This window comes from Pristiophorus japonicus, chromosome 6 (genome assembly GCF_044704955.1).
Source record: "Pristiophorus japonicus isolate sPriJap1 chromosome 6, sPriJap1.hap1, whole genome shotgun sequence".
NCBI classification, from domain to species: domain Eukaryota; kingdom Metazoa; phylum Chordata; class Chondrichthyes; family Pristiophoridae; genus Pristiophorus; species Pristiophorus japonicus.
Window position 1 is genome coordinate 4,370,501 of NC_091982.1, and position 26,704 is coordinate 4,397,204.

At 42.7% G+C, this 26,704-nt stretch overlaps 1 protein-coding gene across 3 annotated transcripts in view; it reads right to left on the reverse strand.

Annotated features, from left to right (window-relative positions):
* Positions 1–8,483: 8,483 nt before the first annotated feature.
* Positions 8,484–26,704, reverse strand: part of mid2 (midline 2) — a 278,557-nt gene continuing 260,336 nt past the window's right edge. For all 3 annotated transcript variants that reach the window (XM_070882565.1, XM_070882567.1, XM_070882566.1), the window contains exons 8-10: positions 25,544–25,705; positions 18,107–18,314; positions 8,484–9,648 (exon numbers count right to left, since the gene is read on the reverse strand). In XM_070882565.1, the coding sequence (XP_070738666.1) occupies positions 9,246–9,648; positions 18,107–18,314; positions 25,544–25,705 (773 nt within the window). In that variant the 3' untranslated portion in view covers positions 8,484–9,245. The remainder of the gene's footprint in view (positions 9,649–18,106; positions 18,315–25,543; positions 25,706–26,704) is intronic.

Sequence of the window (26,704 nt, forward strand, 5' to 3'; positions counted from 1 at the left end):
GAATTCCCCACTGAACATCAATGTCAGCATACCAGGGGCACAAGGACTGTAGTGAGACAAGGAGAAGGTCCACTGCCACCTTCTCAGGGCAACTAGAGATGGTAATAAATGCATCATTGTCCACTTCCCATGAATAAATATAAAACACAAATATAAAATAAAATATGTTCTTTCATCAATTAGTACACTTTCCATTTCAAACACCCAAAACAGAAAACCTGCGTTGCAGTCCCAGATTACCTCCCAGATTAAAATAGCCTCCTTTATCAAAAACTTTAGTTCCCCAATTATTTTTGATTATCATGCTGTCACAGTGGTTTAACAAATCTAGGTCAGCAGCAATGAGTTAGAAATGTGATGCACAATGGGGTGCAAAACTCAGAACTGTGCAACTGGACAAAGCTTAATTTTGTGGCAACATTAGAGTGCTTGGCAGTAAAGGATGAATTATGTTAGAAAGTTGTAAAACCGTAATGTTGAGTTGAAAGAAAATAAGTGTAACCTATAAATAGGATTGTGCTATGGAGTACTGTGAGATTCATGAAAATCAAACATCCACTGTATTCTCCCTATTTTTTGTGAATTTTGTCTAATGCAGGTGAGGGATGCTGATACGAAGCATTTTCCAATTTTGGACACCCAATGGCAGCACCGGGCACTTGCAGATCTGGTATAGAATTGGTCAGATGCAAAAAAAAGCTCTTTCTATTCCACCCTATCAATGTGCATCACCTCAACCAAATGAGAATCTCTAACTGCATCAGTATCATGTATATCCCTATTCCACACCAACTATGCCCGAGTGAGATGGGTGTAGATAAGAAATAATTAGGGGAAGAGGTCACTGGTGGCCGTGGTCTGTTGGCCCCTTAATAGTAGCTACACTGTTGGACAGAGTACAAATCAAGAAATAATGGGGGGCTTGTAAGAAAGGTATGGCAATAATTATGGGTGATTTTAATCTTCAAATTGATTGAACAAATCAAATTGGCCAAGGTAGCCTTGAGGAAGAGTTCATAGGGTGTATGCGGGATGGTTTCCTTGAACAGTACATTGCAGAACCAACCAGGTTCAGACTATCTTGGATCTGATACTGTGTAATGAGACAGGATTAATAAATTATCTCATAGTAAAGGATCCTCCAGGAAAGAGTGATCATAGCATGGTTGAATTTCAAATTCAGTTGGAGGGTGAGAAAGTTGGATCTCAAACCAGTGTCCTGATCTTAAATAAAAGTGATTCCAAAGGTATGAAAGCAGAGTTAGCTAAAGTGGACTGGGAAAATAGATTAAAGTGCAAAACAGTTGATGAGCAGTGGCAGACATTTAAGCAGCTATTTCATAACTCTCAACAAAAATATATTCCGGTGAGAAGGAAAGACTTTAAGAGAAGGGAGAACTACCCATGGCTAACTAAGGAAGTAAATAATAACTTTGCGGTGGGGCGGGCAATAATCAAGGTAATAATGGAGGCATGTGAAAAAGGAACGGCAGTAATCATGGGGGATTTTAACCTACATATCGATTGGTCAAATCAAATCTCTAGAGGAGCAATTCATAGAATGCATATGGGATTGTTTCTTAGAACAGTATGTTACAGAACCTACAAGGGAGCAAGCGATCTTAGATCTGGTCCTGTATAATGAGACAGGAATAATAAACGATCTCCTCGTAAAAGATCCTCTCGGAACGAGTGATCACAGTTTGGTTCAATTTGTAATACAGATTGAGGGTGAGGAAGTAGTGTCTCAAAACGAGCGTACTATGCTTAAACAAACGGGACTACAGTGGGATGAGGGCAGAGTTGGCTAAAGTAGACTGGAAACACAGACTAAATGGTGGCACAATTGAGGAGTGGAGGACTTTTAAGGAGCTCTTTCATAGTGCTCAACAAAAATATATTCCAGTGAAAAAGAAGGGCGGTAAGAGAAGGGATAACCAGCCGTGAATAACCAAGGAAATAAAGGAGAGTATCAAATTAAAAACCAATGCGTATAAGGTGGCCAAGGTTAGTGGGAAACTAGAAGATTGGGAAAATTTTAAACGACAGCAAAGAATGACTAAGAAAGCAATAAAGAAAGGAAGGATAGATTATGAAAATAAACTTGCGCAAAACATAAAAACAGAGAGTAAAAGCTTTTACAGATATATAAAATGGAAAAGAGTGACTAAAGTAAATGTTGGTCCCTTAGAAGATGAGAAGGGGGATTTAATAATGGGAAATGTGGAAATGGCTGAGACCTTAAACAATTATTTTGCTTCGGTCTTCACAGTGGAAGACACAAAAACCATGCCAAAAATTGCTGGTCACAGGAATGTGGGAAGGGAGGACCTTGAGACAATCACTATCACGAGGGGGGTAGTGCTGGACAGGCTAATGGGACTCAAGGTAGACAAGTCCCCTGGTCCTGATGAAATGCATCCCAGGGTATTAAAAGAGATGGCGGAAGTTATAGCAGATGCATTCGTTATAATCTACCAAAATTCTCTGGACTCTGGGGAGGTACCAGCGGATTGGAAAGCAGCTAATGTAACACCTCTGTTTAAAAAAGGGGGCAGACAAAAGGCAGGTAACTATAGGCCGGTTAGTTTAACATTTGTAGTGGGGAAAATGCTTGAAACTATCATTAAGGAAGAAATAGCGGGACATCTAGATAGGAATAGTGCAATCAAGCAGACGCAGCATGGATTCATGAAGGGGAAATCATGTTTAACTAATTTACTAGAATTCTTTGAGGATATAACGAGCATGGTGGATAGAGGTGTACCGATGGATGTGGTGTATTTAGATTTCCAGAAGGCATTCGATAAAGTGCCACACAAAAGGTTACTGCAGAAGATAAAGGTACGTGGAGTCAGAGGAAATGTATTAGCATGGATAGAGAATTGGCTGGCTAACAGAAAGCAGAGAGTCGGGATAAATGGGTACTTTTTGGGTTGGAAATCGGTGGTTAGTGGTGTGCCACAGGGATCAGTGCTGGGACCACAACTGTTTACAATATACATAGATGACCTGGAAGAGGGGACAGAGAGTAGTGTAACAAAATTTGCAGATGACACAAAGATTAGTGGGAAAGCAGGTTGTGTAGAGGACACAGAGAGGCTGCAAAGAGATTTAGATAGGTTAAGCGAATGGGCTGAGGTTTGGCAGATGGAATACAATGTCGGAATGTGTGAGGTCATCCACCTTGAGAAAAAAAACAGTAAAAGGGAATATTATTTAAATGGGGAGGAATTACACCATGCTGCGGTGCAGAGGGACCTGGGGGTCCTTGTGCATGAATCCCAAAAAGTTAGTTTGCAGGTGCAGCAGGTAATCAGGAAGGCGAATGGAATGTTGGCCTTCATTGCGAGAGGGATGGAGTACAAAAGCAGGGAGGTCCTGCTGCAACTGTATAAGGTATTGGTGAGGCCGCACCTGGAGTACTGCATGCAGTTTTGGTCACCTTACCTAAGGAAGGATATACTAGCTTTGGAGGGGGTACAGAGACGATTCACTAGGCTGATCCCGGAGATGAGGGGGTTACCTTATGATGATAGATTGAGTAGACTGGGTCTTTACTCGGAGTTCAGAAGGATGAGGGGTGATCTTATAGAAACATTTAAAATAATGAAAGGGATAGACAAGATAGAGGCAGAGAGGTTGATTCCACTGGTCGGGGAGACTAGAACTAGGGGGCACAGCCTCAAAATACGGGGGAGCCAATTTAAAACCCAGTTGAGAAGGAATTTCTTCTCCCAGAGGGTTGTGAATCTGTGGAATTCTCTGCCCAAGGAAGCAGTTGAGGCTAGCTCATTGAATGTATTCAACTCACAGATAGATAGATTTTTAATCAATAAGGGAATTAAGGGTTACGGGGAGCGGGCGGGTAAGTGGCGCTGAGTCCACGGCCAGATCAGCCATGATCTTGTTGAATGGCGGATCAGGCTCGAGGGGCTAGATGGCCTACTCCTGTTCCTAATTCTTAGGTTATGTTCTTATGTAAAGGATGGTATCAAATTGAAAACAATGGTATACAAAGTGGCCAAGATTAGTGGGAGACCAGTGGATCGGGAAATTTTTTAAACCAGCAAAGGACGACTAAAAAAAGAGAGAGAAGATAGATTATGAGAGTAAACGAGCAAGAAATAGAAAAAGAGAGTAAGAGCTGCGACAGGTATCTAAAAAGGAAGAGAGTAGCTAAAGTAAACGTTGGTCCCTTCGAGGATGAGACTGTGGAATTAATAATGGGGAACTGGGAAATGGCAGAGACTTTGAATAAATATTTTGTATCGGTCTTCACGGTAGAAGACACTGAAAACATCCCATTCATAGATAATCAAGGGGCTATAGGGAGGGAGGAACTTAAAATAATCACTATCACTAAAGAAAAAGTACTCAGTGAAATAATGGGACGAAAGATGGACAAGTCCCCTGGACCTGGTGGCCTGCATCCTCGAGTCTTAAAAGAAGTGACTGCAGAGATAGTAGATGCATTGGTTGTCATCTACCGAAATTCCCTGGATTCTGGAGAGGTCCCAGTGGATTGGCAAACCACAAATGTAACGCCCCTGTTTAAAAAAGGGGGGAGACAGAAAGCAGGAAACTATTGACCACTTAGCCTAACATTTGTCATTGGGAAAATGCTGAAGTCCATTATTAAGGAAGCAGCAGCATAACACAGTCAGGCAGAGTCAGCCTGGTTTTATTAAAGGGAAATCATGTTTGACAAATTTTCTGGAGTTCTTTGAGGATGTAACGAGCAGGATGGATAAGGGGGGACTGGTGGATAGAGGGGAACCAGAGGATGTGGTGTATCTGGATTTCCAGAAGGCATTCAATAAGGTGCCACATAAAAGGTTACTGCACAAGATTAGAGTTCACGGGATTGGGGGTAATACATTAGCATGGATAGCGGATTGGCTAACGAACAAAAAACGGAGAGGCCCGATGAATGGGTCATTTTCCGGTTGGCATATGGTAACTAGTGGGGTGCCACAGGGATCGGTGCTGGGGCCTCAACTATTTACAATCTGCATAAATGACTTGGATGAAAGGACCGAGTGCAATGTAGCCAAGTTTGCTGATGAGGACATAAAAAATCTGCAAAGGGATATAGACAGGCTCAGCGAGTGGGCAAACATTTGGCAGATGGAGTATAATGTGGAAACGTATGAGGTTATCCACTTTGGCAGAAATAATAAAAAAGCAAATTATTTAAATGGTAAGAGATTACAAAATGCTGCAGTACAGAGGGACCTGGGGGGTCCTTGTGCATGAAATAGAAAAAGTTAGTATGCAGGTACAGCAAGTAATCAGGAAGGCAAATGGAATGTTGGCTGTTATTGCAAGGGGGATAGAGTATAACAGCAGAGAAGTCCTGCTGCAACTGTACAGGGTATTGGTGAGGCCACACCTAGAGTACTTCATACAGTTTTGATCTCCTTACTCAAGGAGGGATATACTTGCATTGGAGGCAGTTCGGAGAAGGTTCATTAGAAACATAGAAAATAGGTGCAGGAGTAGGCCATTTGGCCCTTCGAGCCTGCACCACCATTCAATAAGATCATGGCTGATCATTCCCTCAGAATCCTTTTCCTGCTTTCTCTCCATACCCCTTGATCGCCTTAGCCGTAAGGGCCATATCTAACTCCCTCTTGAATATATCCAATGAACTGGCATCAACAACTCTCTGCGGCAGGGAATTCCACAAGTTAACAACTCTCTGAGTGAAGAAGTTTCTCCTCATCTCAGTCCTAAATGGCCTACCCCTTATCCTAAGACTATGTTCCCTGGTTCTGGACTTCCCCAACATCGGGAACATTCTTCCCGCATCTAACCTGTCCAGTCCCGTCAGAATCTTATACGTTTCTAGGAGATCCCCTCTCATCCTTCTAAACCCCAGCGAATAAAGGCCCAGTTGATCCAGTCTCTCCTCATATGACAGTCCAGCCATCCCTGGAATCAGTCTGGTGAACCTTTGCTGCACTCCATCAATAGTAAGAATATCCTTCCTCAGATTAGGAGACCAAAACTGAACACAATATTCCAGGTGAGGCCTCACTAAGGCCCTGCACAACTACAGTAAGACCTCCCTGCTCCTATACTCAAATCCCCTAGCTATGAAGGAAAACATACCATTTGCCTTCTTCACTGCCTGCTGTACCTCAATGCCAACTTTTAATGACTGATGAACCAGGACACCCAGGTCTTGTTGCAACTCCCCTTTTCCTAATCTGCCGCCATTCAGATAATATTCTGCCTTCGTGTTTTTGCCCCCAAAATGGATAACCTCACATTTATCAACATTATACTTCATCTGCCATGCATTTGCCCACTCACCTAACCTGACCAAGTCACCCAGAAGCCTCTTAGTGTCCTTCTCACAGCTCACACTGCCACCCAGTTTAGTGTCGTCTGCAAACTTAGATATTACACTCAATTCCTTAATCTAAATCGTTAATGTATATTGTAAAGAGCTGGGGTCCCAGCACTGAGCCCTGCGGCACTCCACTAGTCACTGCCTGCCATTCTGAAAAGGACCCATTTATCCCGACTCTCTGCTTCCTGTCTGCCAACCAGTTCTCTATCCACGTCAGTACATTACCCCCAATACCATGCGCTTTGATTTTGCACACCAATCTCGTGTGTGGGACCTTGCCAAAAGCCTTTTGAAAGTCCAAATACACCACATCCACTGTTTCTCCCTTGTCCACTCTGCTAGTTACATCCTCAAAAAATTCCAGAAGATTCTTCAAGCATGATTTCCCTTTCATAAATCTATGCTGACTTGGTCCGATCCGGTCACTGCTTTCCAAATGCGTTGCTATTTCATCCTTAATGATTGATTCCAACATTTTCCCCACTACTGATGTCAGGCTAACCGGTCTATAATTACCGGTTTTCTCTCTCACTCTTTTTTTAAAAAGTGGTGTTACATTAGCTACCCTCCAGTCCATAGGAATTGATCCAGAGTTTATAGACTGTTGGAAAATGATCACCAATGCATCCACTATTTCGAGAGCCACTTCCTTAAGTACTCTGGGATGCAGACAATCAGGTCCCGGGGATTTATCGGCCTACAATCCCATTAGGTTGATAACGGAGATGAAGGGCTTGAATTATGAAGAAAGGTTGAGCAGGTACATTGGAGTTCAGAAGAATGAGCAGTGATCTTACGGAAACATAAGATACTGAGGGGGGCTCGACAAGATATATGCAGAGAGGATATTTCCCTTCGTGGGGGAATCTAGATCAAGGGGACAGAGTTTTAGAGTAAGGGGTCGCCCATTTAGAACCGAGATGTGGAGGAATTTTTTCCCTCAGAGGGTTGTAAAGCTGTGGAATTCACTGCCCCAGAGAGCTGTGGAGGCTGTGTCATTGAATATATTTAAGGTGGAGATAGACAGATTTTTGAGCGATAGGGGAGTGAAGGGTTATGGGGAGCGGGCAGGGAAGTGGAGCTGAGCCCAAGATCAGATCAGCCATGATCATATTGAATGGCGAAGCAGGCTTAAGGGGCCAGGTGGCCTACTCCTGCTCCTATTTCTCATGTTCTTACGAGATTGCCAATTCAGTGTAGAATTTGGTGCACTATTGTATGGTGGTCCATGAATCCTTGAAACTGGGCTAAGATTATCTAAACCTATTCCACAGACACAGGCGTGCCTTTCATCCTAGGCGTGTGGGCTGGATTTAAATTCAGGTCTGAGGTAGAAACCTGTTGTCTCATCCAGTATGTCATTCAACCTAATTTCTTTTATAGATTCTTACCGTGTTCTATTATATTAAGCTTTTGTCAAACATGACTTTAGTGTAGGGATGACAGTTCTGCAACAAAGACACAATTTTGCCCCTATTTAGGTTACTTTGGAACTGGATGGACCTGTTTAATCTTTTTAATTAAGAACATAATGAGCAGAAGAACATGCATTCAAGCCAACGCTTTCACTTCTTGTTTCTATGACATTTCATATAAATTTGATGTTAAGTTGGTTTCATTCCTTGTGTATTGGCATGGGGAGCACTGTTTGACTCTATGTTTGTATTATGGTGAAATCCCTGGTGGTTTAGTGGTGCAGTATGCATTTGGCTTTCCTAACAATCTAACTTGGAGGATGCACCTTGTTTTACCTAGTTTTGTTAGGTTATAAATCTGCCAAGTGTGAGTGCCTATGTTTGGATCCACAATGATGTGGAGGTGGATATCTACATCTATTCCCTTGTCCTGTGAATGTGGAGAGAGTGAGAAGAGTTGGCTATGGGGAAGAGATATCTGTGTAAGCTGGTGATCCAGATGTCAGGCTGTGGGATTGTAATTGGTTGACTTCACCTTCATAAGTACCCAAATTTTACCGGCTCCACCCGTCAATATATTCTTCTCAGTATTAAACTAGAATCATACCGAAGTTGCAGTAGACTTTCTTCCATTTTCAAAAATATCAGTAACAGCTAGGAAAATTATCTCTTTTCAAATTGGGTGAAAAACAACCAAACAGTTTGTCATTAAATATTTATAACATTTTTAACATTACACACACCAGTTAAAGTTCCATATATCATCAGTGTGGTTGCTGTACACATCCTTGAATGGGATTCTCTTCATTCACAAAACAATACCAACAGAGACAACAATATAATGAATCCATGAAGTACACCAGGATGAATTTCTTGATCGGATTAGGTTCTGTTTCTAGGCACTGTCTACACACGCTTGCCGAGACTGTTCTCTGCACACTTGTCCATCATCCTGCAGCCGCTCCTGATTATCCCTTCATGGTGACTGATCTATTGCCGAGTGACACATGAAGGATAGAGTCATTCTCCTTTCACTGTGAGAAGCTCTCTTCTCTGTGGTGCAGATGACTCTTTCAGCAAACAAGAACAGCAACAATTTGCTTCAGACTCTAGAAGCTAGCTGTGTCTAGTGTACAATATGAGTTTCTAGAAATTGAAGAAGCCTTATCTTCAGATCTACTTAATATATTTTCTTCCAGCTTTGACATATTAAAAACAGCTTTCCATAATCTAAAAGCATGTCTTGAAAGTGCATTTGGAATACAATATCTCTCTCCAATGATAATCTGTGAACATATTTTATCATAAATAATTTATAAATTCAATACAATAGTAGTCATTCTGTGTAAGGCGGCTCTTGTGCTATCTTGAAAGGGCACAATGCATAGTCTAGCCCTGCCTGGAATAATGTCACTTTTGGGGGGGTAGGGGTATAGTAGATGGGTCAAGGCTCCATTTCAGTCTGGCTTTTATTGACTGACTTTTATCCCTGACATGTAAGGAGATTCCTGGGGTCTACAAATGCACTCCTGCTGCTCCAAGCAGTCTAATGGGTCTGGGACAGGCAGCCCTGACAGGATCATTAACGATTTGTTCCAGATTGTGAATGTGGGGCACACAGGCAGAACAAAAGAAATGTCAAATGTGTGCAGGTGATGCGTATTCATGGCATCGTAGAATGATAGTGTGTTACCATCGTAGTCGAGGAGGACACCAAGTCTCCGCAGCTGATGGCTAGCATCCACTGACATCTCTTTGCCACTGTGCCTGACAGTAAAGTTGTTATTGCAGCGGGAGAATACCCAAGATGAAGAATTCTTTCCATTCCACTCATTCTTTGGGGCTGATTTATATGAAATGCCAATGGAATACCTGGAGGGAAAGAAACAGAATGAAAAATCATGTAGCCTTTTCTAACAATTCGTCTTCAATTTGCAATAGTTTCATCATTCTGTGTAGAGAAGGTGTAAATAGAACTGGTTAGAAATTTGAATCAGACCATCTTATAGGCGAACATCAAAGGAATTGCTTAGAACCTTTAGTACGTTGAAGTTACTGTGATATTAGTAACAAATTATTGCTTCGTATGAAATTCCTCTCACTGCTACATGAATGAAGGCATTGACTGCTTGTGTTAATGGCAGGCATTACAGGCGGTTCAAGGCTGAGGTCCAACAAAAAACCCAGGACCTAAAGAACAGGTGGTGGATGAAGAAAGCACAGGAGATATAGCAGCTGGCAGACAACCATGATGTGCGAGGATTCTTCATCGCAGTCAAGGCACCACCCCACTGCTGGCCAAGAACGGGGAAACACACATCAAGGACACCGAGGCTGTCAGGGTCTGCTGGAAGGCGCACTTCGAAGATCTCCTCAATCGAGACTCTGCCTTTGACTTGAGTGTTCTCGACTCCATCCCGCAGCATGCTATCCGCCACCACCTCAGTGAGACCCTAACACTGCACGAGGTAGAAAAAGCCATAAGACAGCTCGAGAACAACAAGGCTACGCGTGCGGATGGAATCCCTGCTGAGGCACTGAAGTATGGTGGAGAGGCACAGCTGGCGCGAATACACGACTTTACCTCTCTCATCTGGAGGGAGGAGAGCATGCCGGGGGATCTCAGAGATGCAGTGATCGTGACCATCTTTAAAAAAGGGGACAAGTCTGACGGCGGAAACTATAGAGGAATCTTCCTGCTATGAGCCACTGGGAACGTCGTCGCTAGAGTCCTCCTCAACAGTCTTCTTCCCGTGGCCGAGGAGCTCCTCCCGGAGTCACAGTGTGGATTTCGTTCCCTATGGGGCACAATGGACATGATTTTTCCAGCGCGACAGCTGCAGGAAAAATGCAGGGAGCAGCGCCAGCCCTTATACATGGCCTTCTTCGACCTTACAAAGGCCTTTGACACTGTCAACCGCGAGGGTCTATGGAGCATCCTCCTCCATTTCGGATGCCCCCAAAAGTTTGTCACCATCCTCCGCCTGCTCCATGATGACATGCAGGCCATGATCCTTACCAACGGATCCATCACAGACCCAATCCACGTCCGGACCGGGGTCAAACAGGGCTGAGTCATCACCCCAACCCTCTTCTCAATCTTCCTCGTTGTCATGCTCCACCTCAGTCAACAAGCTCTCCGCTGGAGTGGAACTAAACTACAGAACCAGTGGGAACCTGTTCAACCTGCGCCATCTCCAGGCCAGATCCAAAACCACCCCAACCTCTGTCATCGAGCTACAGTACGCGGACGACACCTGCGTCTGTGCACATACAGAGGCTGCACTCCAGGACATAGTCGACGTATTTACTGAGGCGTATGAAAGCATGGGCCTTACGCTAAACATCCGTAAGACAAAGGTCCTCCACCTGAAGAAAAGAGTGTTTGAAGAGCAGGCCCTCCAAACTGCCACCAAGCTCATGGTCTACAGGGCTGTAGTAATACCCACCCTCCTGTATGGCTCAGAGACATGGACCATGTACAGTAGATGTGATATCTTCAGAGCACAGCACATACAGCTTCCTTACATGCAAGATGCTCTCTCGGAACTCTCCGGAAAGCTGCCTGTTGTTTAATGATTGACTATGCAGCTGCAGTACACAATACGTCCACATCCAGAGTGTGGAGCTACAAGCATTACAAGCTTACAGACATTACACTTCTCCCTCCTTAATGAAAAAGCTATCATAACAACAATGGGTGTAGCCCAATTACATCGCTCTATCTTACAAATAATGTTCTCAGTCTCTAGTCTTTTGAGTTCTTGCTCAACTTTCTCCTCGAGTGCATATGGTACAGAACGTGGCTTGTAGTAAACCGATCTAGCGTCCTTCTGTACCCTGACACTCGCCTTGAAGCCTTGGATCGGACTGCCCGTTTCGCAGAATACCTTCGGATACTGCTTGATAACATCTTCCATTGATGAAAATCTCGCTTCCACACAGAAAATCTTACTCCAATCCAGCTTCAATGAGCTCAACCAATTTCTTCCTAGTAAAGCAGTCTTGTCTCCTTTCACTACTATTAGAGGCAAGTTCTGAAATTGATCTTTATATTTCACCGGTACCGTGATACGGCCTGCTACAGGAATTTTCTCTCCAGAGTAGCCTCGCAGCTCTATCCTGGATTTCTCCAGTTGAAAATCATGCAATTTGTCACGCTACAGTGACTCTGGTATTACACTCACGGAGGCACCCGTGTCGATTTTCATTGGTATCTTGGAACCCGCAACATCTATGTGGATTTTGATGCTTTCCGAATCGTTGTCCGTTAACCTCGTGCTCCTGATGACGTGTAACTCTAACATCTCCTCATCCTGTTGTTATTCTTCCATGCCAAGTAGTTTCTTTGGATTTCTACTCATAGCTTTGAACGCTGGACTCACAGCTTTAAAAGCTGGTTTACCCTTCAGTCGGCATGCCTTCGCAAGATGCGCAGCCTTTCTGCAGAAGAAACACTCTGCCTTCATGTATGGACAACTTTGAGCAATGTGTTGTCCCAGACACCTATAGCACAACTTCGACACTCTGGTAAAATTTCCAGTTTCTGAGACTTTTGCCCATGGCCGTCTTTTACTTTGAACCTCGGTTGACTGACGACCGTAATCATTATTTAATTCTTGGGAATATCGTTCAGCTATGCTCATCGACCTCGCTGTCTGACAAGCAATCTCAAAAGTTAAGTCATCTGTCGTCAATAACTTCCTTCTGATCACATCATTTTTCACCCCACAAACAAAACAATCCTGTAATGCTCGGTTTTGAAAGTTTCCAATGCTATGATGTAATCAGCGATACTTTCATCCGCCTTTTGATTCCGAATCTCGAAATGATAGCTTTCAGCAATTTCTAACGGTTTGGGGTTATAGTGCTGCTCCAGCTTCGTTAAAATCTCTTTAAGCATTGTTTCCTTTGGCTTGTCAGGCACAAGCAGATTTTCAAGGGTTTCGTATAATGCCGGACCTGCCATTGATCAGAAGATTGCTTTCTTACGTTCCAACACAGCCTGGTTCTGGACTGCATTGTCTGGAACTTCCATTATGTTATTTGCAGTGAAATACATTTCTAGCTGATCCACATATGCTTTAAAATGTTCCTGGTCATGTTTATATTCACCCAAATATCCGATTACACCTGCCATTTTTAATCTCTAGCTATTCACACTGTATGCTGTTTTTTACCTCAGATTTTCGGATTTTGTAGCTTTTTTTTCAAAGACAGAAACTTCCAAAGTCTTGTGTCAGCTGGCTGAATCCTTCAACAAAATTTAAGCTTTAAACATACGAAAAATCCCATCCTTGGTCGCCAAATGTGATATCTTCACAGAGCACAGCACACACAGCTTCCTTACATGCAGGCTGCTCTCTCGGAACTCTCCGGAAAGCTGCCTGTTGTTTAATGATTAACTATGCAGCTGCAGTACACAATACGTCCACATCCACAGTGTGGAACTACAAGCATTACAAGCTTACAGATATTACAGTAGACACCTCAAGTTGCTGGAGAAATATCACCAACGATGTCTCCGCAAGATCCTACAAATCCCCTGGGAGGACAGGCGCACCAACATCAGCGTCCTCGATCAGGCCAACATCCCCAGCATCGAAGCACTGACCACACTCGATCAGCTCCGCTGGGCAGGCCACATTGTCCGCATGCCAGACTCCCAAAGCAAGTGCTCTACTTGGAACTCCTTCATGGCAAATGAGCCAAAGGTGGGCAGCGGAAACGCTACAAGGACACCCTCAAAGCCTCCCTGATAAAGTGCGACATCCTCACTGACACCTGGGAGTCCCTGGCCCAAGACCGCCCTAAGTGGAGGAAGTGCATCCGGGAGAGCGCTGAGCACCTCGAGTCTCATCGCCGAGAGCATGCAGAAATTAAGAGCAGGTAGCGGAAAGATTGTGTGGCAAACCAGTCCCACCCACCCCTTCCCTCAACGACTATCTGTCCCACCTGTGACAGTCTGTGGCTCTCGTATTGGACTGTTCAGCCACCAAAGAACTCACTTCAGGACTGGAAGCAAGTCTTCCTCGATTCCGAGGGACTGCCTATGGTGATGATGATAATGGCAGGCATGGCAATTTCCACACAAGTTAAATTATTCATCATCAAAATTTTGCTGTATGATTCAACCCCTAAACGTAAGGGAAGATATTGGTGTCATTACCATTTGTTCTCGAGTTCTCTATTTTCTAAATGGGTTTTTTCTTTTGTCCTTCTCCTACATATTGCAATTTATTTTTCAAATGGCACTTTGAGTTACCCCTGATCAGTTGTGAACTTAAAAAAAACAAATCATGCAGCCGGTTCCTATTGAGGTCAGTGCAGTATTTATTACGCAGATCTAGTTGCCCTGACAAGGTGAAGATCAGCTGTCTTCTTGAACCAATTGTGTTACAACTGACTGGCTTGCTAATCCACTTCAGAAAGCATTAAGAGTCAACCACATAGTGTGGGACTGGAGTCATAGGTAGGTCAAACCAGGTAAGGGTAGCAGCTTTCCTTCCCTGAAGAACATTCTTGAACCAGTTGGGTTTTCATGACAATATGGCAGCTTTCATGGTTATTGCCTTAGGCTAGTCCACAAATTACCAGATTTAATTAATTCAAATCCACATCCAATACCTGGTTGAATATAGTTCATTATAACCACTACACTACCATGCCCCAAGTATGCTAACCTATCCTCCTTTAATGTTCAGTTGGAGGGAGGTACCCATCATAAAATAGTTATGTTAGTTTCCTGTATGAATCACTAATCAGAATCCGAATGAAACCTGTCAGACCTGATCAAATCAGTTAGTGGGTTGGTACTTTGTCCCCCTGGACTGTAAACTCAAACACTATCTGTAGCTGTAAAGGATAGGCCTGTCACTTGCTGTCTCTTCTGGAGTATTCGCCTCATGTTGTTTGAAGTTTAGAGCAGTTGTTTGAAGTTTATAGCATTCATTTTAAGAAAGCATTTTATTATTGTTACTTGTTTAAAATTATATTATGTGCTTTGGTAGGTTTCCAGGTTTATATTGAATAACTTATGTACCAGTCCTAAGTTCCAATGTGCAGCACCTGAAGCACATGTTTTTCAAAATCCAAATGTATTAAGTTTGCACAAGTAAGGGAAAAAAGGGGTACCGCAAGGTTCTGTGCTGGGGCCCCAGCTGTTTACACTGTACATTAATGATTTAGACGAGGGGATTAAATGTAGTATCTCCAAATTTGCGGATGACACTAAGTTGGGTGGCAGTGTGAGCTGCAAGGAGGATTCTATGAGGCTGCAGAGCGACTTGGATAGGTTAGGTGAGTGGGCAAATGCATGGCAGATGAAGTATAATGTGGATAAATGTGAGGTTATCCACTTTGGTGGTAAAAACAGAGAGACAGACTATTATCTGAATGGTGACAGATTAGGAAAAGGGCAGGTGCAAAGAGACCTGGGTGTCATGGTACATCAGTCATTGAAGGTTGGCATGCAGGTAGAGCAGGCGGTTAAGAAAGCAAATGGCATGTTGGCCTTCATAGCGAGGGGATTTGAGTACAGGGGCAGGGAGGTGTTGCTACAATTGTACAGGGCCTTGGTGAGGCCACACCTGGAGTATTGTGTACAGTTTTGGTCTCCTAACCTGAGGAAGGACATTCTTGCTATTGAGGGAGTGCAGCGAAGGTTCACCAGACTGATTCCCGGGATGGCGGGACTGACCTATCAAGAAAGACTGGATCAACTGGGCTTGTATTCACTGGAGTTCAGAAGATTGAGAGGGGACCTCATAGAAACGTTTAAAATTCTGACGGGGTTAGACAGGTTAGATGCAGGAAGAATGTTCCCAATGTTGGGGAAGTCCAGAACCAGGGGTCACAGTCTAAGGATAAGGGGGAAGCCATTTAGGACCGAGATGAGGAGGAATTTCTTCACCCAGAGAGTGGTGAACCTGTGGAATTCTCTACCACAGAAAGTTGTTGAGGCCAATTCACTAAATATATTCAAAAAGGAGTTAGATGAAGTCCTTACTACTAGGGGAATCAAGGGGTATGGTGAGAAAGCAGGAATGGGGTACTGAAGTTGCATGTTCAGCCATGAACTCATTGAATGGCGGCGCAGGCTCGAAGGGCCGAATGGCCTACTCCTGCACCTATTTTCTATGTTTCTATGTTTCTAAAACTCACCTCTGTTGATCCTCCCTACAACCCACATGATAATGAAAGTGCCCTTTTAGCATGAATCAGAAAATCAGGAGAAATAGATATTGTTTTAGTATCAGAATCCAGGTCCTTTTTAAAAATCAAAAAATACAATGAGGTTTTCCATTGCTTTGTCTTATTTGGTCAATGTTAGTCAATTCTTTACTTTTGAATATTCTTTAGATAGTGCTGGTCACATCACTGGAGCACTAGCTTGTTTGAGTTATTGAAATAGATTTTCTGACTGGTGTTTTAATGCAAGTATTCACCCATTTATTTAAAACAATTTAGCACCAATGTTTTCAAAAAAATACTGGTTGCAAAATCTAGACTTCGGTGACTGACTGCGTAGACTATTCAATCATCCCTAGGTCTCTAACTATAGCTCCATTAACGATGGTAGGTGGCCAATTCCTTTGTCCCGATGATGTCAGCAACTTTGCCTGTTTAAACAGTTATTTTTAGATTGACAGAGGGAAAAAATATCAAAAGAAGCTCCCTTAATGGCTGAGTGGATAAGTGCATCGTATAATGTGATACACACCCGCAGGCCAGGAAGTTAATGTACTGAGTTCGTTCATCTCATCACTTGCAGGGACATTGAAACTCGCCTTGGCCACGTTGGGCTAACTTGTGATTGCTCATTCACTGCTCAGGTTAATGTGAAGCATTGCCATCTGGTTAAGGTACTGGAGGGCTGCTTAACATCCACAAAACCATACCGCAGTTTGAGTTGCTACCTTGAGAAGAAAACTGATAAGGGATGTGAGGTGGGAGCAGAGTTTAACTAACTTACTGGAATTCTTTGAGGATATAACGAGCATGGTGGATAGAGGTGTACCGATGGATGTGGTGTATTTAGATTTCCAAAATGCATTCGATAAGGTGCCACACAAAAGGTTACTGCAGAAGATAAAGGTACGCGGAGTCAGAGGAAATGTATTAGCATGGATAGAGAATTGGCTGGTGAACAGAAAGCAGAGAGTCAGGATAAATGGGTCCTTTTCCGGTTGGAAATCAGTGGTTAGTGGTGTGCCACAGGGATCAGTGCTGGGACCACAACTGTTTACAATATACATAAATGACCTAGAGGAGGGGACAGAGTGTAGTGCAACAAAATTTGAAGATGACACTAAGATTAGTGGGAAAGCGGGTTGTGTAGAGGACTCAGAGAGGCTGCAAAGAGATTTAGATAGGTTAAGCGAATGGGCTAAGGTTTGGCAGATGGAATACAATGTCGGAAAGTGTGAGGTCATCCACCTTGGGAAAAAAAAAACAGTAAAAGGGAATATTATTTGAATGGGGAGAAATTACAACATGCTGTGGTGCAGAGGGACCTGGGGGTCCTTGTGCATGAATCCCAAAAGGTTAGTTTGCAGGTGCAGCAGGTAATCAGGAAGACGAATGGAATGTTGGCCTTCATTGCGAGAGGGATGGAGTACAAAAGCAGGGAGGTCCTTCTGCAACTGTATAAGGTATTGGTAAGGCCGCACCTGGAGTACTGCGTGCAGTTTTGGTCACCTTACTTAAGGAAGGATATACCAACTTTGGAAGGGGTACAGAGACGATTCACTAGGCTGATTCGAGAAATGAGGGGGTTAACTTATGAAGATAGATTGAGTAGACTGGGTCTTTACTCCTTGGAGTTCAGAAGGATGAGGGGTGATCTTATAGAAACATTTAAAATCATGAAAGGGATAGACAAGATAGAGGCAGAGAGGTTGTTTCCACTGGTCGGGGAGACTAGAACTAGGGGGCACAGCCTCAAAATACGGAGGAGCCAATTTAATACCGAGTTGAGAAGGAATTTCTTCTCCCAGAGGGTTGTGAATCTGTGGAATTCTCTGCCCAAGGAAGCAGTTGAGGCTAGCTCATTGAATGTTTTCAAGTCACAGATAAATTTTTAACCAATAAGGGAATTAAGGGTTACGGGGAGCGGGCGGGTAAGTGGAGCTGAGTCCACGGCCAGATCAGCCATGATCTTGTTGAATGGCGGAGCAGGCTCGAGGGGCTAGATGGCCTACTCCTGTTCCTAATACTTATGTTCTTATGTTTATCAAACATTTAAAATCAGCATTCTTTATAACTCTTTGATTTATAAAAAAGAGGTACAGGTGGTGATGTTTGCTGTTAGTCATTCAAAACGCCATACCACGTGCATCCACCGAGTAGAACCTCCCAGTAATGACAGCCACTGTCTATGAATACGTTCCCCATTGCCCCATAGCTCCCTTGGCTGCTAAATCGTTCGGGGGTGTGGCTTTTCTTCATGGAATTTTCATCCCGTTCCATAGCCAGGCCATCGTTGGACAGCTTCAACTTCTTGTGAGCAGTTTTGGGGTCCAGTTTGAATGGTTGACCTGGATAACACACAGAAAGAACAAAAATGTAAAATTAAACGGTTTCCATTAATACTGCGTCCCGTTTCAACTAACATTATTTTGAGTGTAACTGTTCTTTACATTTATTTTATAATCTATTTGTATCATTTAAAGATCTTCCAAATGATTACATTTAAGTGGTTCTACAGAAGTGGATTGATTTCCTTCATGTTATTACTTTCTTATTTACTTTTCATCTTTAACTCCTACCCCTTAAGGGATGACCAGTCTTTCTGTGTACACCAAAGGAATGTACACAAGGTATTAAGAATTCCTTTTATAAATCACCAGATTCTACAGTTAATTTACTCTGAGTGTCGCTTTGTTCTTGAAGTCGGGTTTTGGTTTGATTTGATTTAATCAAATTAAAAGAAAGATAAACTGTGATGGATTGACAGCTATCTTGTCAAATTTTATGGTTAAGTATCTCATGATGAGCTTGTCTTACAATGTTGACTCTGGCCATCAACTTCAATTTAAATGAGCTGGGCAGGTCAGTGAATTTTTAACCAACTGAGTGACAATGGCCTGGATATTGACAGGGGCAGGTTAGGTAGGTAGGAGGGGGCAGAGTTTCAGATGTGAAATCTAGTAGTCTGGGTTGTCCCGCATGTGTTAAATTTGAACTCCATAGCTTAGGTCTTTTGTACTTGCCAGGTTCCCTGCCTGGAAGTCAGCCTGACTGACAAGCTTGACTTGCTGTCAGGTGAGGTGGACTCTAGAGCAGACCGCAGGACCAGGTAGATCTGATCCCCAACCCCGGGGGTCTTTGTTTGGGGGGGGGGGGGGGTTTAAGCTTGCGGGACTGGGGGGTGGGGCAAGCACACTTGCTCCCCCTGGCCCACAAGCAGTTCTGTAAAGGCACTTGGCTTCTCCCCAGGGCTGTCCTTGCCTCCCTTCGGCTGTTGGGTTTCCTGAGGCCTGGTAAGCTTAGCCAGCCACCGTTAAACTTGCAAAGCAGATTAAATCAGAGGCTGCTAGCCTCATTCGAATATTTAATTTGCCAATCCTGGGAGCGAGTTGGCTGCCTGCCCTTGTCCCGCCTGTTAAACCCAGGTTACAGTCAGGTTTCAGAGTTTTACAATTTTAACATCCGACCCCCCCCCACCATCCACCATTTTGGGAGATAAAGCTCACCCCAATGTCTCCAAGTTAATCCAACCTATTGCTTATTGACTTTGACGAAAAAGCTAATTTATTAATTAATATCCTGAGTGACATTCTCTCTATAGCTAAAATCAGTTGATTAATGATCCCCTAAGTGATACTCTTTTTGTTTCTTATTTGTTCTCAGGGTGTGAATGATACTGACAAGACAACATATTGCCCATCCCTAGCTGCCCCACGAAGGTGTGGTACATCAAAGACCTATCGATACCAGTCTATGGGGTATACCATTTGTACCATCAAAGAACTGTCAATAACAGTCCATCTCACACCATATGCTGTTAATGCCAGACTGTAGGCTCTATTTTGTAGTTGACCCAGATTTGTGCCTATTGCTGCATTTTTTAAAGTGTTGACACTGGCGGAAACCCAGACTCCAGCGCTCGTGGGAAAATATAAAAGAAGCAACTATTCCCACCAGCAGAGAGAGACAATTCAGCAGATGATTTTTCTCTGGATTCAAAAGCAACACCCACAACATAGAATGGTGGCTGTTGGATGCCATTTTTTCAGGTCAGAGATGTGTATAGCTCTCAACCCATCTGCACAGACCAGCAATGTTGCATTTACGTTGCTGATTGATACAGACTATGCCCAATATTGAAAAGCCAGCAAGTTGAAATCATGACTGCAATTTTAAACAGTTGCATATGTACAATTTTGACAATGCAGTTGGCTCTCCTTTGAGAATGGTGCTGTCAAATCCATCTGGTGATATAAACAAGTCAGAATACAGGCAGCTTCAACATATTAGGCACTCATTCCACAGCAACAGTTTCTCAGTATGAGCGTGTTTTAACAATATTAAGGAGTGAGATTTTTTAACATGAACATGACTGCATCAACACTGGAAGAGATGCCTTCTCAGCTACACAACAAAGCTCCTATCAATTACTTTGATCATCAGTATTCTTCATGAGATTAACCTGCCAAGAGATCTGATCATTTGATGTCTGGTTTTGTTACTCAGCCAGCTTCAGATAGACATGGACTTGATTCAAATCAGAATTCTGATTCAGGCATATCATTTCAATGGACCAAATCGGTCCTATTCACTCATTTTACAGAATTCTTGACTTATACATTATGCTGGGACAGGGGAAATAATTATAGAAATGCTATGCTCTTTGCATTATATACAAATATTTCCCTCCCCAATTTTTGGGATGAAGTCAGAACTGGTATTTATATAGCATCTTTCACAACCTTGGGACATCTCAAAATGCTTTTCAGGCAATGAAGCAGATTTTGAAATGTAATCCTTATTGTAATTTAGGCAAACATCTGTAGCTAATATGCACACAGCCAGGTCTCACAAAGAGCATTGGGATACAAGATCAGATAATCTGTTTTTAGTGTTGCCAGTTGATAAGTTTTTGCCAGGACATCAGTAGAACTTCTTGCTCTTCTGCAAATACTACCAATGGAGCTTTTACACCCACCTTCGAGGGCAGAAAGAGTATCTGTTTGCTGACTTATCTGAAAAATAGCACTGACAGTGTAGCACTTCTCAGTACTGCACTGAACACCAGTGGAACCATAGGTGTCAGCTTTGGCTCGGTCGAACTGATTGCCTTCCAATCCAAGAAACCTTTCCTCTTTTATTACCCCATACATTGAGTGCCACCCGGTTATTTGACTATGAAGAGCATCGCAACTGAAACAGTTCCACTTAACCCAAAGTCCACACAAGTTGGAGATTGATCGGAAGCAGGAATACTGATTTTTATTCTCTGCAACTGAGTGGAAACTGTCCTGACTGAGATCATTTAACTCGGCACAGACCAAGCATTGAACCTGGCAGCTAAACCAAAATATTGTTGTTTTTTTTAGATGGAGTTGCTGAATGAACGTTTATACAGGCTGTTGAGTTCTTTGGCGAGCCAAATAGTTAAAAGTACTGCCCAGTGTAACACCTAGCCATTCAGATCAAAAGGTCCAAGGTTTGATCCTCATTTTGAGCTGTATTATTTCGTCCCCGTTGTGGCAACAGTTGGGGTGCTGCAATTGGCCTCCGTAGCCCTGGCTAAGTAGCAGCAAAATTAGTCTTGATTCCTGCTCCTGATCTTGATCAAGTGACTCTCTCAGGAATGTGTGGTATGTGGAGATCAGGTGGTTACAGAATTAGTCTCGACTAGGATGTCTCCTCAAGGTCGAACAGTTGGTGCATACTCGCATACAAGGACAAGTTACCAGTGGCTGCTAATCTAAGGAATTGAACCTCAGAGTTGACTTCAAGAAAAAAAGAGGAAGGAGAAAGTGGAAATTTCACTCCATTTGTATTTTTGAGTATTTTTGCTTTAAACAACAGGGAAGGCGAACCAGTGTCAGTAGAAATAGTTCAGAAGGGCTTCAAGTGATGTGCCATTTTAACTGAGCGTATGAATCCATATCCCTCGCACTGTTGGGCTCAGCGGCTTCTCCGATATGTTTTATGTATTGTTGGCCTGTGTAAATCTACTCTCTTATTGCCCAAGGTCCAGCACCAGAACCTTAAAGTCACAAGTGCAACTTGGAAGCTACTGTACATGTGAACGCTTGTAAATGCATTATTGTTCCTCTATGCTCTTCGAAAAAAACAACGCAGACTCAATGGGCAAAATAGCCTCCTTCCGTGCAGTACTATTCCATGACTCTATGCTCTGAAATTTGACCCAACAATGTAAACACCAATACAACAGCTTCATAATATATATGTCAAGCCTTCAATGGATTGGAGTTACAGTGTGAAGACTTTTAACAGAAATAGACATAAAAACAGATGTAAAAGTTCTTTAGAACACATTTCTTTAGAACTATCTTTAAAAAGGGTCCCGAGGGGGAGAATTTTGCGAGAGGTTTTATTCCTCGAGTTGCATATGGATTAGAGCATTAGTGTAAAATTCCTTTGTGAGCAATTGTAATGCATTCATTAATCCATTCAAAATAAATCTTCATTGCATTTAAACAGCACACAAAGGAATATAACTCAAACATGGTAACGTGTACTACCAAAGGAAATTAAATCTTTTTTTTTTTAAGTATAATGCCACAACACATCATTATAAGTTCCATTCAGAGTATACATGGTACAGAGTGATAACAAGTAAGCCTTACACAGAGTGGCTTTTGCAAGGCTCTGGAGGCTGATTCACAGCCCAATCCTAGCTCAATTATCATCCACACAGACACTTTCTAGCAGAGGTCACCGAATAGCCAACAGGAGGAGAAACCACAGCTATTTTTCCCCTCTAAACAATGGGCTCTTGGGCCAATTTTAGCATTCCTACTGCTGGTCTATCTTAGATTAACAAAACCCAACTAGTCAACCATTGCTAACTAAGAGGATGAGATCATAGAAAAAATAGGTGCAAGAGTAGGCCATTCGGCCCTTCGAGCCTGCACCACCATTCAATATGAACATTGTTGATCATGCAACTTCAGTACTCCATTCCTGCCTTCTCTCCATACCCCTTGATCCCTTTAGCCATAAGGGCCACATCTAACTCCCTTTTGAATATAACTAACAAACTGGCCTCAACAACTTTGTGGTAGTGAATTCCACAGGTTCACAATTCTCTGAGTGAAGAAGTTTCTCCTCATCTTGGTCCTAAATGGCTTACCCCTTATCCTTAGACTGTGACCCCTGGTTCTGAACTTCCTCAATATCGGGAACATTCTTCTTGCATCTAACCTGTCCAATCCCATTAGAATTTTATATGTTTCTATGAGATCCCCTCTAATTCTTCTAAATTCCAGTGAATATAAGCCTTGTCGATCCAGTCTTTCTTCATATGTCAGTCCTGCCGTCACAGGAATCAGTCTGGTGAACCTTCGCTGCACTCTCTCAATAGCAAGAATGTCCTTCCTCAGATTAGGAGACCAAAACTGTACACAATATTCAAGGTGTGGCCTCACCAAGGCCCTGTACAACTGCAATAAGACCTCCCTGCTCCTATACTCAAATCCTCTCACTATGAAGGCCAACATGCCATTTGCCGCCTTCACCGCCTGCTGTATCTGCATGCCAAATTTCAATGACTGATGTACCATGACATCCAGGTCTCGTTGCACCTCCCCTTTTCCTAATCTGTCACCATTCAGATAATATTCTGCCTTCCTGTTTTTGCCACCAAAGTGGATAACCTCACATTTATCTACATTATACTGCATCTGCCACGCATTTGCCCACTCACCTAACCTGTCCAAGTCACCCTGCAGCCTCTTAGCATCTTTCTCACAGCTCACACCGCCACCCAGTTTAGTGTCATCTGCAAACTTGGAGATATTACATTTAATTCCTTTGTCTAAATCATTAATGTATATTGTAAATAGCTGGGGTCCCAGCACTGAACCTTGCGGTACCCCACTAGTCACTGCCTGCCATTCTGAAAAGGACCCGTTTATTCTTACACTTTGCTTCCTGTCTGCCAACCAGTTCTCTATCCACGTCAGTACATTACCCCCAATACCATGTGCTTTGATTTTGCACACTAATCTCTTGTGTGGCACCTTGTCAAAAGCCTTTTGAAAGTCCAAATACACCACATCCACTGGTTCTCCCTTGTCCACTATACTAGTTACATCCTCAAAAAATTCCAGAAGATTCATCAAGCATGATTTCCCTTTCAAAAATCCATGGTGACTTGGACTGATCCTGTCACTGCTTTCCAAATGTGCTGCTATTACATCTTTAATAATTGATTCCAACATTTTCCCCACTACCGATGTCAGGCTAACCGGTCTATAATTCCATGTTTTCTCTCTCTCTCCTTTTTTAAAAAGTGGGGTTACATTAGCTACCCTCCAATCCATAGGAACTGATCCAGAGTCTATAGAATGTTGGAAAATGATCACCAATGCATCCACTATTTCTAGGGCCACTTCCTCAAATACTCTGGGATGCAGAATATCAGGCCCTGTGGATTTATCGCCTTCAATCCCATCAATTTCCCTAATACAATTTCCCGACTAATAAGGATTTCCTTCAGTTCCTGCTTCTCGCTAGACCCTCGGTCCCTTAGTATTTCCGGAAGATTATTTGTGTCTTCCTTAGTGACGACAGAACCAAAGTATTTGTTCAATTGGTCTGCCATTTCTTTGTTCTCCATTATAAATTCACCTGATTCTGACTGCAAGGGACCTACATTTGTCTTCACTAATCTTTTTCTCTTTACATATCTATAGAAGCTTTTGCAGTCAGTTTTTATGTTCCCAGGAAGCTTCCTCTCATACTCTATTTTCCCCCTCCTAATTAAACCCTTTGTCCTCCTCTGCTGAATTCTAAATTTCTCCAAGTCCTCAGGTTTGCTGTTTTTTCTGGCCAATTTATGTGTCTCTTCCTTGGATTTAGTACTATCCCTAGTTTCCCTTGTTAGCCATGATTGAGACCCCTTCCCCATTTTATTTTTACACCAGAGATGTACAATTGTTGAAGTTCATCCATGTGATCTTTAAATGCCTGCCTTTGCCTATCCATCAACCCTTTAAATATCATTCGCCAGTCTATCCTAGCCAATTCACGTCTCATACCATCGAAGTTACCTTTCTTTAAGTTCATGACCCTAGTCTCTGAATTAACTGTGTCACTCTCCACCTTACTGAAGAATTCTACCATATTATCGTCACTCTTCCTCAAGGGGCCTCACAACAAGATTGCTAATTAATCCTCTCTCATTACACAACACCCAGTCTAGGATGGCCAGCTCTCTAGTTGGTTCCTCGACATACTGGTCTAGAAAAACCATCCCTTATACACGCCAGGAAATTCTCCTCCACTGTATTGCTTCCAGTTTGGTTAGCCATATCTATATGTAGATTAAAGTCACCCATGATAACTGCTGTACCTTTATTAAACAATTGAGCTGCTTTTTAAAAAAAAGCTCTATAGACTAAGTGGGTTTGCATTTACCCATCACCTGTAAACTATGAGTCTGGACAAAGAAGGCATTGAAACAAATCAGAGTAAGATTTGCCCATTTATTAACTAAAAGGATGGTGCATTCCAATGATTGTGATCTTGTGTAAACAGCATGGCCAAGAAATCATAAGGGAGTACTTACTATTGGTCTTCAGTCTGGCTGGTTCACTGATGCGGCTGCCAGCCTGGTTGATTGCCTTCACGATGAAGATATATCTTGTCCCAGTCTGTAATCCGTGCACTGTGTAATGGTTTTGCTTAATGTTGGGAACAATCATCCAACTATCAACAGAGTTGTACAAACCTATAATGGGAAGAGTTATGATGGAGTAGGGTGATGAGCACAAAATAGAAATTATTAGAACAATTGAGCTGCTTTTTAAAAAAAAAAGCTCTATAGACTCAGTGGGTTTGCATTTACCCATCATATGTAAACTATGAGTCTGGACAAAGAAGGCATTGAAACATATATGCAACGACATGCCGCTGTTGGATTCACACCAGTGGACTTGGGGAGGGACGACGAAAGACTCACCAGCACTCCTAACAAGTGCTTGGACCATTAGAAAGACGGGGACAGGAACCCAGCAGATCTAGGTTCCTCCCCAAATTCTGATTTGCCCTGTGGACGAAACACCCAACTTCAAATTTTGTGGCCGAGATTATTATGTGAGGCAACAGATATCATGTGGGGTTGCTCACGATAATTTGGAACAACTTAAGTTGGATGCTATACCATTTTATAGGCACACGAGTGTTATGCCATCTAATGCACAATTAATTATTCTGTAGATAGTTGAAGCAGTGTCCTTTTTACGGCACCAATTCGTTGTTGTTAAATAAACACCAGTTGAGTGAACTTGGAGTTTAATTGATAGTCAGGCTACAGATCAGAACCCTAACTTTTAAAGGGTGAATTGATGGTTAATTCTGACATTCTCTGTTCCTGGATATTCTTTTTATAAAAAAGTGTCACACAGAAATTTGAGCGTGACATTTGAAAAGATGGACAAATGTGACAGACAGAAAATGCATGATAGGTGAACCATTTTATTATATGATGATAATGTGAGTTGTAACCCCGTTATGTACTTAAACTAATCTAGGCGACCATATTGGTGCAGTACCAAGAAAGTGCTGCAATGTTTGAAGCACTATTATTCAAATTAGACACTTTTTTTGATTTTCCCTTTTCTCCCCTGTTCTATTAAAGGCACTGACTACAGTGGGGTGCAGTCCCAGGTGCTCATTCTTCATGCATATACCTAAGCCATGAGTGCCGGTTTGCTATTCAATCAATGAA